This window comes from Cucumis sativus, chromosome 2, assembly GCF_000004075.3.
Source record: "Cucumis sativus cultivar 9930 chromosome 2, Cucumber_9930_V3, whole genome shotgun sequence".
NCBI classification, from domain to species: Eukaryota; Viridiplantae; Streptophyta; class Magnoliopsida; order Cucurbitales; family Cucurbitaceae; genus Cucumis; species Cucumis sativus.
The window spans coordinates 17,803,935-17,819,292 of NC_026656.2; the positions used below are offsets into that span (position 1 = coordinate 17,803,935).

At 34.2% G+C, this 15,358-nt stretch overlaps 2 protein-coding genes across 3 annotated transcripts; both read right to left on the bottom strand.

Annotated features, from left to right (window-relative positions):
• Positions 1–190: 190 nt before the first annotated feature.
• On the bottom strand, positions 191–2,814 carry LOC101212562. Its single transcript, XM_004142857.3, has 5 exons — positions 2,406–2,814; positions 2,206–2,333; positions 2,000–2,112; positions 1,001–1,186; positions 191–646 (listed from the first exon to the last, which is right to left on the bottom strand). Exons 1-5 carry the CDS (start codon positions 2,729–2,731, stop codon positions 617–619), a joined length of 783 nt encoding a protein of 260 aa, XP_004142905.1. The 5' UTR covers positions 2,732–2,814; the 3' UTR covers positions 191–616.
• A 2,058-nt stretch (positions 2,815–4,872) lies between these two features.
• LOC101202772 (growth-regulating factor 1) lies at positions 4,873–8,467 on the bottom strand. 2 transcript variants are annotated; one of them, XM_011651251.2, is made up of 4 exons: positions 7,750–8,467; positions 7,002–7,226; positions 6,507–6,891; positions 4,873–6,081 (listed from the first exon to the last, which is right to left on the bottom strand). In XM_011651251.2, exons 1-4 carry the CDS (start codon positions 8,267–8,269, stop codon positions 5,199–5,201), a joined length of 2,013 nt encoding a protein of 670 aa, XP_011649553.1. In that variant the 5' UTR covers positions 8,270–8,467; the 3' UTR covers positions 4,873–5,198. The 2 variants fall into 2 exon arrangements, with proteins under 2 accessions (XP_011649553.1, XP_004143032.1); XM_004142984.3 differs by having other exon boundaries at positions 6,996–7,226.
• Positions 8,468–15,358: the final 6,891 nt, after the last annotated feature.

A 15,358-nucleotide genomic window follows, 5' to 3' on the forward strand; every position in this document is an offset into this window, starting at 1 on the left:
ATAAATCATTATTGGTTACCATCGTACTTTTTAAAATTTTTGTGAGAAAGTAGTAACCATCAATTAACCATAACCTAAAAGCAAATACCAATAATAGCTATTCAAACATGCGGCCGATAATCCATTTAATCAATTAAGAGGTGTAAGTTCATAGTTGAGATTGAGAAATTGTCACAATATGACAAACAAAAAAAAAATCCAATATTTCTGAGCTTGTCTCGTGGTTGAGAAAATTAAAAGACGAAATTAATGTCGACCCAACAATTGTCACTAACATTTTGTGGTCATGCCATATGAAAGCTAATAAGAGGAGGTGATGGGCATATTTGTCACAATCTAAAACCCAAACATGGAGTTGTCACAATATCATTACATTGAGAAAAAATGGCCAATCATCTTAAAATTTACAAATCACTCTCACAGGCGATCCAAAATAATATTCACCATTAGTTCAACAAAGGGCTTGGTCCAGAAAAAAGCTTCCACTGCTATATCTTCAAAGTTTCTTGGCCATTTTCTTCTTCGTTCTAGGACTCTTACCAGTTAGTTTATAAGGTCCCTTTAATGCACAAACTATGATACAGGCAAGTGGATGATGTCTGTCCATCATCAGTCATCACCATCTTCTCACCAACGATGTCAACAACTGCACCAGAGACAATTTCTCTGTTAGGATTAAGTAAATCAAAAGCAACCACAAAGTACTAAAACTAAACAAGTCAAATTAGAATGCACACAGCAGAAGATAATAAAAATGAAGAACCCGTGCAGCCATGTTCTTGTCAAGATGCAGAGAATTTTTGGAAATTCAACTGTATCCTAAGCTAATGAACATTTTTTCGACAAGCATTTCAATAGTGATGGTCCAACTTGTCGCATGAGATCGGTTAGTAGGAAATTCAAGATAGAAATAACCAGTTTTCAAAGAAGCATACATGGTAAGGAATGGCATAAATAGAATTGGAAATTTTGTATATTGATTGTGAAAAAGCTTCCACACCTCAAATAGTTCAAATGGGTTGCCACGCCGATATACATCATTCTTCTTGCTGTTACTGACCGGAAAAACTTTATACAGGATTGCTCTCCATCCAATGAGCAAAACAGCCGTGCTTCCCATCGTTACTCCTATGAAATTATAAGGCGGAAGATGGCCGGATGTTGCTGCCCGAACAAGTAGGCCTAGCTGCAGTAGGCATACAAAGAAAATAATTATATTTCCAGCTGTGATAAGCTCATCCATAACTCCAGACTTTGGGATTATATGATGACCAGGTAACAAGTATCATGAAAGCATTATCTATCATAAGTTAAGAATCTAAGATCCATCTCCATAAGAGCAATCCAAGATCAAATAGTCAAATGAACATTAACAGATCAATAAAAGCATGGATTTGTTTGTCACTGGTCTTAGAATAAATGTATAATGGTACTTAAATCTGAACAAGCCTTTACTTGTTAAAATGGAGGAATCCATTATGTTCAGCAGACTGAACCTTTCGTCCAAGGATTAGAGACTGTCTCTTGTTTGGAAGTGTGCTACTTTAAACAAAAGTTCTTCAATCACAAGTATTTTAGAACTATGTGTATAATGATAAACTACACTGATGGTCTTTTCTATATATTCTTTTAAGTGCCTTTTCCAGTGTGTAAAAACACTTTACAAATACTTTATCACGAAACATCTTGAAGCGATTTCAGTTTTTCCAAAGCATTTTATAATGGACTAAAAAACACTCCACGTGTTTTTTTTTTTTCCTAGCAAAGAACCTCAAGGTACTTCTAAACTTCTTCCAAAGCAGTAAAAATAACCAAGTACTGAACATGAAAATTCTGAAAGGAACGTGGTTTGAAGTACTTGGCAAAGCCAAAAAGTTATAGCCTTTAATGAGAATTCAGATAAGGGATGAAGCTGGCCTTTTCCAAATTGCAACAAGAATTCAACTAAAACCAGTTCAACTTTCGAATTCAGAACAAACACAAAGGCTAATAAACTTACTGGAATTCCCAAAGCCCATGATTTAGTAGCGGCAACAACAGCTTTGGAATAACCATTTATACCACGACCATCGTCTCCATAGCCTCCGAGAAAGTAAGCACTTAGAAACCAACCTACAATAATCCGGAATCAATGAATTGTAGAGGCAAAAGAAAATACCAAAGATTCAACTTCAAATTATGGAATAGAAACAAGCATAGGCATACCAGCAATAAAAGGGTCAGCCGTGCGCAATGTCTCGAAATCAAAAACAGGTAAGCCATGGCTGAATCTTCCAATTGAGGAGAACAAAAGCAAGGCCAATACATCTCCACCAGCGAGGAAAGCTACGCGGCTGAAAAAAGCAAACACAATAAGCAAAATTCACAATAAATTTATCAAAAAACGAATGAATCGTCAGAATTACCCCCATTTGGTCAAACGAGAAGACGTATTGGGCTTATCGAACTGAATTACACCTTCCAAAGGAACATTCTCATCGCCGACAAAGACAGTTTGGTCGTTGGGGAAAGGAGGCGGAGTTGGAGAGTTGGAGAGAGCCTGTTTCGTGGAATCGACGGTTCCTTCGGCTTTGGAAAGAGTGATATTGAAAGGTTTGGTAGGATTTCTTCTTGGAATAAATTTAGAGCGTCGAAAAGGATTGGGGTTAGAGAATTTGAGAGAGGGAATAGTGGAGAGTGATAACCTTCTGGCCGGTAGAACTCCGGCCGGCGTTTGGCTCAGAGGCAACATTTGTGCTTTGCCTCGCTCACCCTCTCCACTTCTTTTGTTATCCTTACACCACAAATATTGACTTCCCCTTCTTAAATCGATTTTGGAATTGGACTATTTCTATTTCTATTTCAAGCACATAACCTTTTAACTTCTTTCATATACAATTAATTATTTCTTAATTGGATTTCTTTTGCATTTGAGAAAGAGAATAAGAAAAATTAACTAACCACATGATCTATACTAACCTAAAAGAATTAAATACATAACCTTTGTCTTTTTTGTTTTAAAACACACTTCTTTTAAAGTTGTGATATTTATACGTAACCGACGACCGTGACTTCAAATGGTATAACAAAACCTAAAACACATACCAAATATTATGTTTTAGGTCACTCTCGCCATGTTTTAGACCAAATTATAGGATTTTTATTCAAAAAAAAAATTATTTTGAAAGGTTAATGATAGGTAAAAGAAGATATTAAAAGTTAAATAGAATAACTTTTTTAAACCGAAGAAAAACTTGTAAAATTAAAGTTAACACTAAAGTGGATGCTGTGGATTGGGATGAATGGCTGATATTTGTCCCTTCACCTCTTTTCGGCTTAACCATTTATGAGCCATATTAACTCATGTTTCATTCACTACAAATACATTACATCCTTTTCATGTCATTGGGTCTCATGTTTATACACAATTATATATTAATGAAAATACTACAAACCACTCCTATACTATGGGACTCATAGTTTATCAAGGGTTTCAATTACACTCTTGTGCTACTTGAATGGCTTCTTCTCAAAGCTTTTGTGAGTTTAACTCGTAAAGAAATCTTGAATGACCCAAAATTGATTAAAACAAAACCTGCCTTCACTTCTCTTTATGTATCTTATTCACCAATTAGTTTTTGTTTTTTAGTCTTTTCCAGAAAGTTGAGCATACCCAGATTTTAAAGTTTTGATTTTTTTACCATCCAGCGAAATTATTCTTATGTCTCCAAATAACAAGGAACATAAATTAAAAGTACGAACTTCCCAAGCTCTGTATGTCCACAAATTTTCTTCCTTTCCTTTTCCTTTTGCTTTGGTTTTCAGAATAATTCAAACAAGTTCGTTAAAAAATAGGGTAAGCTTTCGTCAAATTTTGCAAGACTAAAACCTTCAAATGAGAAGGAATGAACAGTGAGTTTAAATGATGGTTGGTTGCTATAGTTCATCTTCTTCTTTTTCCTCTCTTCGAACCCTCCATTTAAAGGGTAATGAAAATACATTTTATCAAACTCACAGCAGTGGCCAGAGGTTATTTTAAACTGAATTGACAGTTTTATCTGTTTCTAATTGAGTATTAAGTCAGATAGAAGGGTGTGATTGCAACACTTAATAAATTACAAGTCCATTGATCAAATTAAAAGTTTAACAGTGAGATTGTAACAAAGTTGAACAGTAATACAGAGTGTTTTGTGTCATTTTTGTTGTATATTAATATCTGCAACAGACGTAAAAACGAATTAAGATATGATTACGTTAAAATATGATGAAAACCATTTACAGGAATGTTAAAAAGAAAAAGATAAGAATAAAAATTGGTGTATGCATATGCATAATAAAAACAAAATATGCCCATGTTTTGTTTTCTTTTGTGTTTAATTAAAAAGCTTACACGTGTTTTTAGTGCTCTCCTCTAACAAATAAATGCAACCTTTCCTTTTTATATTGTATTGGGTTTTTTTAATGGAAAAAGTATATTATTCTTCTGAAATTTAGAATTTCTTTTAAAGAAAAGATTAGGGTACATTACAAGCAATAAATAAAAAGAACAATGACTTATCTTTCAAACTGTTGCAAGGAATTTCTCAAACTCTTGAAGATGGAATTGCTCCTACCAAGGCCAAAACATATTCTCTAATCGCTTGAAATTTTTTGGTAAAAAAAAGATAGATATGCAAGTGACATTTCTCCTATCTATTTTAAGTTTCTTTCTAGTTTATCACATGAGTGACTTAGTCGCTCATGTTTTAGCAGTGAGATCTTTTCTGAATTGAGATAACCCTCTATGGCGAAGATTATGCTTTTCTTGTTTTCCTGCGTTGTACTCCAAAATGCTTCACATAAATTACTTTTACTAAAGATCTGAAGAGAAAAAAAATGTGGCAAACAAATCTGTTTCACATAAATTACTTTTACTGAAATTCCGAGTTGTGGAGGTTAGCTGTGAATGAAACTATGGGAGTAGAAGGGTATTGAGTGCCCCCCAGCAGAATTCTGCTACTAAAGGATGATTTTACAAAACATTCCAGTGATAAGAGATTAGGATGAGAAATAGATTGAAAACCTCAGTGGGTGAAGAAAGAAAAGAAGGGTGAAAAAATAAAAAATAAAAAAGCACCAAAAAGTTTCACAAACAGAAAATGAACTTTTTTAACAAACTATTATAGAAGGTCTTGCAGCACATACAAACATATAATTTAAATTCTTCTTCATCCTGTTCCTCAAACACTAGGCAAAGATGAAGAAGAATTCACAAAACGATCGCTGCATTGGCTACTGCCTCCTCCTCCTCCTTCATTAGTCTTGTGGTTCTCTGTTCTTGGGCTGCTTCCTGTGCTGCTGTTTGAGAAAGAACCAAATGCAGTCTTTTGCAGTACCCCAGTAGGTGATGAGCCTAGTGACGGACTGTTGTCCCATCCTTCGGTCATCAGGTTGAGCATTGACGAGCTTTTTGATTCCCCACCATTGTTGTTTGTACTATTTAGAACCTCTCCCAGCGGACCGCCCATGGAGCTCTCCCACGAGATGGGAATCCAATTCGCTTGCCTGTTATTTGGTTCATCCATCACATTCCCAACACCCAATCCCATTTGAATAGGGTCCAGCTCTTGGGCGGACTTCAATGGCGAAAGAGTGAGTTTGTCATTGGCCGGGGATGAAGTTGAGGATCTGAAATCCGACGTAGCCATTGGGATCGATATGGATAACTGAGTCCTGTCGGACTGAGGATCAAGATTTGAGTTGGACCACGAAACCGAAGAGCTATCGGGTTGGTTCTTGGGCCAATTGTTGAAGAACTGGCGAAGTGAATGATGGGATTCAGCTGATTCTTGAGTACTAGCAATGCCCTCTGAAGGATTGAAACCTCGATAATTCATCAAAGAAGAGGACTTTTGAGAGGAGCCAAGGAGGAAATCAGAAGGGACAAGCCCAAATTCAGTTCCTCTAGGAGATTCTTCAAAAGGGTTTTGCTGTTTCTGAATTGCAAATGGAAGCTGCTTGGAATGTTTAATGTCAATGGAAGGAGACAGCACAGAAAGACCAGATGTGGTTGTTGAATCGAGCAACCCAATGCCACCATTCTCTTTGTTCGTTATTAACATTCTGCAACACATAAATGAAATAGGCACGAAACTTAAAACCAAATTCAAATAATCAATGGTTTTGCTCAAAGTTTCACCTTTTTCAATTCTAGATATCTTAGGGGACAGCTCGGCAGAAAATATCAAGCCCATAAAAGAAATAAGGGGGGGTATGCCTAGCTGATGGTGAAAGCTAGTGACCACCATTGACTTTCTAAGGGATTCAAAAAGTGTTTTTTAAAAGGGAATTCAAACCAAATTAAAATTTTCGCTTAATGATTGAAGACGGAAATAGGGACTGGGGTTTCATTTGTTTGGTGATGGGGATAATGATTCTCAACGATTGGATTGTTTGGTTTGGTAATGGGAATCAGGAACTATGATTCTCAACGATTTGTGAAACATAATGGAACACAGAGAATAGCAAGTTAAAAAACTAGGGAATACCTGTTGATTTGAGCGGCGGCGGAGGAAGGAGGCGGATGAGATCCGGGGCGTTGGAGGTTTTTGAAGTGTTGATTAGCGAAGGAGAGGCTGTTGGGGGAGCCGTTGCAGGGCACCGCCGCCGTAGAAGCTGAAGAAGAAATCAGCTTAGTAGCGGCGGTGGCGGTGGTAATATTGGAAGCTCCGGCAACGGAGTGGGAGTGGCCGGCTTGGCCTTCCACAGGCTTTCTTGAACGATGACGGCCTCTGTTCATATGCCGTTCACAGTATTTCTGATCGGCAACTGCGTCTCTTGAGCACCGCCATTTCTTCCCGTCTGTCCGACGGCACCTTCCAGGTTCAGGATCACTGCTATTCGAAAACCCCATATTGAAAGATCCCCATCCCACTACAAACAAACAAAAACCAAACCCATAAGCCAGAAAGATACAAAAAAAGAATTACAAATCCTTCTTTGGACAAGATCCATTGAAACAAAAAGAGGGAAGTTACCGGTACCAGGTCGGAGAAATCCACCGGAAAAGGCCGAAAAGCCAGCAGATTCAAAGGCTTTTCTGATGGGAATAAGCAAATAAGACGGAACAGGGACATTAGCAGTAATGTATTTGTAGATCAAAGCCTGTTGTTCAAGCTCCATCCATTGTGATGGAGTGAAAGGAGCTCTAACACCAATAAAAGAACTACCGTGCATGCTTCCACCATTCAAACCTCCATAATTGCAGCCTGTGGGACACAAAATCAACAACCAACCAAACATTATATAAAAAAAACACAAAAAATGAAGCAGAAAATTAGAGCATAAAATGGCTCAAAAATTGGTGTCATCAAATGTAAAACCTCAAAATCTCAAACATGTCTACCACACTTAGGGGAGCAAAAATATTCGTTAAACACTGAGTTGGTGCGTAGAGAAGAAAAGCAAAATAAAAAAAGAAAACCAAAAACCTTTCTGTTGTTTGTTACAGCATCCCGCTCCATTTTTACAACTAATTCCTTTTTCCTTAGACTCTACTGTACTAGATAAATAAATAAAACGTCCATCAAACCAGGAAGACGAATTATTCAGAATGAAGAAGTGGGTGGGAAAAAAACACAAAAGAAAAAAAAGAAAGAACTTTTTTTTTTTTTAACTTTATAAGACAAGACTGAAGCTAAGGGGCACTGAGAATGAAAAGACCCACAAAAACTAAGTAGAAAAAAAAAACCCAATATGGGAGTTGAGAGTCGAGTTAGAATTGGAAAGTACCTGCATTTCTAGGGGCAGAGGAATGGTAGAGATTAGGGGAAACAGCGGAAAGAGATGAGGTCTTATCAAGAGGAAAAGACTCTGTTTTGGGAGATGAAAAACAGAGCATTTGGTGATGATGATTCTGATTAGAATCAGATAGGAAGAAAGGGGAAGAATTAGTAGATCTGAGCAAAGAAGCAGAATGTCTATGAGGAAAAAGAAACCCTTTAGTGGAAGAAGAAGTAGAAGACGACAAATGGTCAGAAGTTTTAAGAAGTTTAGAGGTTCTCAAATCTTCATCACCACCTCCACCACCACCACCACCTACACCATCATCATCATCTTGTTCTTGAGGTGCAGCAACACTGGCAGATCGCTCCTGTTTATGTATAAATCCAGAAACAGATTCGTACCATTTCTGCTTGGTTGTTTCAGCATCTGAAGAAGCAGCAGCAGCAGCAAGAGAAGAAAAACCTGATGTGTCTGATGAACCCACCACCACCACCCCCCCATCTAAACCCACAACTCCAAAATCCATACAAAAAAGAAAAAAGAAATAAAAATAAACAAAACAAAAACTCTCAAATAAACATTAACAAAAAAAATCTCTGCTAACCCTCTGAACACATCAAACCAGACATTGATTCTATTCTTTGGCTACAAAAAAAAGACAGCGACTTCCTCTGCTTCAAAGGAAGCCACATTTCAACATACTTAAAGCCTTTTAAGAAAACTCACTCCCCCACCCCCTCACCCCCCACCCGGTTTTATTTTTAATTTTTCAACACCAACCCGATTATTTCCAATAATAATAATAAACTAAAATAATTGGAGAGAGAGTGATAGAGTACGACAAACATCATGAGCAAGACTTCCTAAGTTTCTCAAACTACAATAAAGTCAGCCAAAACAAAATGATAAAAGCGTTATTTTCTGGGCCTAACCAAATATTATCAACTCTTTTCTTTCTTTCAAATTTCAATTTCATCTCCTTAATTACTTTTACATCATCAAAATCCACTACTTATTACTTTTGTTTAGTTCTTCACGTCAAGATTAATCATTAATTAATTATGATTTCATAGCATTAAAAATACCATTCAAGTTCATTATATAGTTTTGTGGTGGAGGAAAAAAGAAAAACTTTTTGAAATCTGTTCACTGTAGCTGAATCGTTGAGGCCCTTTTGGGTAATTTTCTGTTCCTAAAGAATATGTTTGTTTTCTGCTTAAGAAAAGTTGTCTAAAAGAGAAAAGAGTGATAATGAACGGGGTTTATAATTATTTGTGGGGGTAAGAAAAGAAATGTATGATATGATCCTAATAGAGGCAAGTGGATACTCTTAGTATACTAACATTTAATTTCTTATTTTTCTTATATTGGGAATTTAAAAGATTAAACGGAAATATTCGTTTGATTGACGAAAAGGGAGAGAGGATGGAATTGAAATAATTTGTGGTACAAACGAAAATTTAAAAAGGCTGGGGGAGGGGACAAGGGTACAACAGTCATTTCATCAAGAATAGAACAAATCTGTCGTTATCCCAAATTTTTAAAAATAAATTAATATATTAAATTTTAATAAGAATAACAAATAACCAAAACTATTTTCAAAATATAGCAAAATTCAATCATCACTCTACTCAATTGAATTTTATAATATATTTTGACAAAGACGTTATATTTAAAAATCAAACATTTTAAATCAATTTATATAATTTTACTTTAAACAGATCAACTAAAAGAAAATTATACGTGTCTGTTCATTTAGAGTGGCATAGTTTCGTTTCACAAATTGTAATATTTCGTAAATGAATGTACATATCAATTTTCAGAAAAAGAGATAAAGAATTATTCAAAGTGTTAAAAATTAGTATATGAATAGGTATCTTCTTCGAATTTGCATTAACAACTTTCTTTCGTACAGTTTATCATATAAGATAATTACATATAAAACTCGTATTAGAGTACAAAAATCCGAAGTTGTTCGTCTCTCTATATATATATATATATAGATGAGGTTGTTATTATATATAGAGAGATAGGAAAGATGGTTAAAAAGGGTTGTTGTTGAGGTTGCCTTGCAAAGGCCGCTAGTCTACCAAATGGCAAACCATTTTTTCTTTATTAAAATTTTAAATTAGGGGGACAGAATTTTTTCAATTTCTCTCTCTTATTTAAAACTTCAAATGGCCTTTCCTTTGTGGTGGGCTGCATCAAACCACCACGTGACCCCCCCGGTCCACACTCCCCTTTCTTTTCTTATTTTCCACTTTTACCCTCACATCATTTCTCCTCAAACTCTTCTTTCCTTAACCACTTCCATTTTCTCAAATATCTCTACCACTATACTTTATACTCTCTAATTATTTTAAGACTATACTTTATACTCACTATAATTATTTTCATGAACTCAAACACATCAATAAAAAACCGATGTTAAATTATAAATTTGATCTTATACAGAAAAGACATTTGAGGATCTTTTATCATTCATTGTTCTTCCATGCACCTATTTAAAATTTGGACTATCATTTTAAGATATTTTATTATATTTTTTTTAAAAAAAAAAGATAAATTACAAATAAATTATTCTTAAAATATAGTTGATAGTAAAAATTTACAAAATAGAGCCTCGAAAACTTAAAAAGGTATGTCAAAATATAGTTGTAACAATGTTAAGTTTGAGAATTCAATTTATCTCTGTTTAAAGGTGAAATTGGAACTACCACTGTGTGGTTGTGTTTTTGAAGAAAGAAAAAAAAAAAGAAAGAAAGAAAGTGAGGGTGAGTACTTTATGTTTATGAGTCATGTGTGTGTGTGTGTTAATGTGAAATTGTGCTTTTCTTTTTACTATGGTTGCTTCCCTCCCCCCTTTGCATGTGGGGAGAATATTTGGGGTAAGCTCGTGGAGTGGTGGTGTGCCACTTGAAATAACTTCAACATTGGGATTTCTTTGCCTTTCACCTTTGCTTTGGTCGGTTTCTTCCATTTCTTTCAGTTCTCCACTTTCCTTACCTAAATACCCAAATTCCATTTATTCTTTCCCTTTTTTTAAATTCCTATCACATGCTTCTTCTTTCTTTTATTTAATTACAAAACGTTTTTCTTTTCTTTAAATTTTCCCCCAAGGATCCCTTTCTTCCCTTGTTTTTTAATCAATGATGTTAGTTATTGACATATTTGAAACTTCTTTTGAAAATGTTAACATATATGACATTTTTCATCTTATAAATTATTCCTCAACATACATGGTTTTAACTATTTGAAAATTACTTTCAACATATTCATACTGAATTATATATATAAATACAGACACACACATATACATTAATTATAACTAATCTTTACTCGTTTTAGCTTTGGTAAACACACATGTACTTACTTTTTCAAATAAAATCACACATATTCTCTCATCAACAGGGATGGACTGACTTTTTCAAACATTTGAGTATTCTCTCATATTTAAAAATTGTTTTTTTAATGGAAAAAAACAATATATATAATTTATAAATTATATATATACATACCCCTTAGGTTATACAAGATACAATGGATATGAGAAGAAAACATGAATTTAATATGTGCCATAGTGACACTTCAAATATTTAAACAAGTCTAGATAATAATTTTTATATACTCACACATATATATAGTTAAAATGGAAGCCCAAACGTGCATATAGAACAAATATTATTCGTCCTTATTCGAAATTGGAGGATATGTGACACCCCTTGGCCAATGGTTTTAGGAACATGACCCTACAAATAACGAGTATGAAACTTTGATCCTTCATGTCACCTTAATGCCCAACTTCTTTCATAGTCAACCTATACTCTTCTTCATTGTGCCCTATATATCCTTTTTGGGAGACAACCTCATTCATCCCAATTGGTCAATTTTTACATTATCATTGTTTTGTAACATAAGTTTGTGATCATGATACTATGTTATGTTTCACATCATATCATATCAAGAGTTCTATTTATTGAGAGTGTATGAACTTAATTCTTTAACACAAAAAAAGCAACCTCAAAGTTTTTTATGGCAAAATGTTTACTTCTTCTATGCACAACTATTATGTGAAATCGAAAAGTAAAGAAAATAAGAAAGTGAAAATAGTAAAATTCAATACATAGATTTACAAGTTTATGATGAAGTACTAACAATGATGTTTGGTTACGTATTCACCAACAAAAGAAGAAGCCAATTTATTATTAGAGAAAAAATACCCAAATAATACAAACTACAGTGGTGCATTTTGGTAGTATATAAAGTTAATAAACACAAAATTGATGTTTTTTTTTAATAAGTAATAAATTTCACTTCTCTACTCTTTCCAACCCTATCCCAGTTCTCCAACAATTTGTGTCAATTACTTTTTTTAGGATTATAAACCTATTGTTTGGTTATTGCAGGTGTTGAATAACAAATTTAAGATATATTTAACAATATTGAATAAAAAGTATTTTTATCAGTGGTTTTTTAACTTTATAGAGACTCGTCTTTACCGTAAAACAGTCATCTGACATTACGAGAAAAAAGTAAAAGGAAACACCTCAAAACACATTTTAAATCGAGGAGATGTCATCTTCATGATCCGATCCTTGGAGATTGTGGTAAGATGGAGTAAGTACTAGACAATGTAAGTATGTCTCCAAGTCCCAAACAATGGGGGTAATAAAAAGTGAAACGTTTACCCTAGTCCCCATGTGATGGAGAGAGACCTTTGTTAATGTTAACAGTTATATTATCCCCATCTCCCCATTTTAGTATACAAAAATAGTGATCCAAATAATAACATTGAGTCGTTGAGTCATTGACCATGACTGTGTCACGTGCCAAAAACAAACACACAAATAAATTCAATTAGAACTAGGCAGACCTCTAACCTTTAAGGTAACATTTTTGTCATAAATTTCAAATTCTGAATAAGAAACAAAGGGCCCAAAATATTTGGTACACTGTTTTTATTTTAATTTTTCATTTTTTTATAAAAAACTCAAAATACAAAAGAGAAAAATAGTAATAGTAGTAATAATAATAATAATAATAACAAAAGATATGGTTGCCACTAAATTTGGAGACAAAACCCTCCATAGCATTAACTCAGTAATTACCATTCTTCTGACCCTTTTTTAATTGCCATCACCCCTTTGGCTGCATGCTTATTACTTTTCTTTATTAAATTATTATCTACCCTATATTTATATACATATTTCATTTACGGTCCCTGCCTTAAATTCCCATTGCAAAATGCAAATATCTTGGACTTTTTTTCACCCTTTTTCTTTCTCAAATAACCCTCCAAGTCAAAATCTTCTTCTGCTTACATGGAACCCACAGAATAAAAAACAATAAAATTTGACAGTGACTTAGCTGAATAAGGAATTGAATATTAGTCAATTCCATGCACTACATATATATCGTCTATTTTGTTTGAAAATGTGTTCAACCTCAATATATAAGTATTAATGTCTCTTCTGTTCGTTATATAATATAATAGGTGGATATTTAATTTGTTATCAAGATCTTAAAAAGGTTTAATATTGTTTTCTTCTGTCTTTAATGACGAACTTGGAAGTACATATATATATAAGTTCTGGCAATGTCTCCCATTGTTGAGGAAATCACGTTGGAAGATTATTGCTACTGAAAAGAAAATTCTCGTATTTGTAAGATGTGCTTTACGGTTGCATAAAACCTCTGTTTTGTTTAGTTCTTGTTTTTATAAGAAGTGTTTTCTTTAAAAAAATATTTTTTGAAATATTTTTTTCTCTGGGAGATGCAGCTTTTAAGCATATTTGTTTGCATTGGTTGTGTAATTTTATGTCTTAAACCTAATGGCAATGACATCTCCTTTTATCCTGTGGTTTCCCCACCACACTTTAGAAAACACACACATTCATGTATTATTCCAACATCTTTTTGATACTCTAAATTTGTAGTTTCACACTTTTTAATAACTCCCTAAAATTTGCTCTTGAATTCTTCTAAAACAAAGTTTTTAAGTTAATGAATTAAAATATCTTTAACAACTATGGGAGCTTGTGTCGACCTCTCTCAACGTTGAGATATTAACAATAAAAAGATGTACAAAATACTTAAAATAAAAAAGAATTGATACAAAAATTTATAAAAATTTAGTAAGAGTGTTAAGTTGTCAGCTGTAGATAAAGAATAAGTTTTGGATATACGGTATAATTCCTAGTATAATACAAATGTTTTTGTACATTTTCTTTAAAAAGAAAACAAAGACATCATCTTATCTATAAATAAACAAACTAACAAAAAGAATATAAAAAGGAAAAGAATCCTATCATAATGGATAATTTTTTACTTGGGAAACCACTAAGGATAAGATTAAAAAAAAACCAAGATATAAGAGACAAGACGACGCCAAGTTAAGATTTAAGACTAAAAAAGAGGGCATAAAAAGTTATAATCATGTCATTTATTTACTAAAACCTTTGGTAATGAATGGGGCATTATTAGTTAACTTAAACATTAGAATTGTATATATACTACTATTTTTTTGTGTGTATTGTAAGGTAAATTTATGATTGATGAGAAGTGAAAATAAGATAAAAGCATTAATGGGTGGGATATTTCCAAGAAGGAGAGAAGGGAAATGGTTGGGTGTACATGGAAGAAGAAAAAGGAAAGTGATAGGATAGAAAAGTGTGCAAAGTGGGAATGGAAGGGGATTTTTTTTCTTTAATTTATTTATAGTTACAGAGGGAGGGAAAGCGATTGTATAGCATGGGGGAGCATAATTCATCATCCAATTATTCTATTTCATTTTTATCAATACTTTACTTACTTCTATCATCCTTCTTGGCTTCTACTTCCATCCACAACGCCGCCTTCCCCTTCCCCTTCCCCTCTCTTCTCCTCTCCTCCCTTCCCATCCCCCCAATAAATCATCCCTCTGACTCCACGCTCCTCTACAGCGCGTGTAACACACACTCATTTTTTCCCCAGCTGTTGCTTAGCTGGATAGGACACTGAGAACACCCTCTCCTCTCCTCTCCGAAGAATAATATTTTCCCTTTTTATTGTTCATTTAAAAGAAAAGGGAAAAATAAAAGAGGGAAGAAGCAGTAAAAGTAAAGCAAGTAACCCACGTCAAACCCATCTCATCATTTCAATATATTGGAATTCTACACACTCTCTCTCCAACTGTGACATTGACGTGTCAACAGCGGGTGTGGACTTTGATAGTGCCACGTGGGGGCCACGTCCCCCCCCACCTTCCATTTTCCGAAATTACCACTAACTCCCTCCGTGAGATGGGAATAGAGGAAGCTAGCTTCCCTTTTACCGACAGCCATTGCCTCGGCCCTACCCCCCCCCCCCCCTCCTTCCATCCTTTGTCCACATTTGCGTCACCCCCTTCCCCTCTTAATATCAATACGGCCCCATCCCCCCCTATCATCATTCTATATTTTCTCTTTATCATACTTTTACATATTTACTCCTTCCCATTCTTCTTAATATTTCTCTCCATTTCATCCCTTTTTTTTTATATCTACTAAGTTAAATTACTATATCAATTCAACATTCAATTTTTTATTTTTGTTTCGACTCTTCCTAAATTTGTTAAGGTTAATAATTAAATACACAA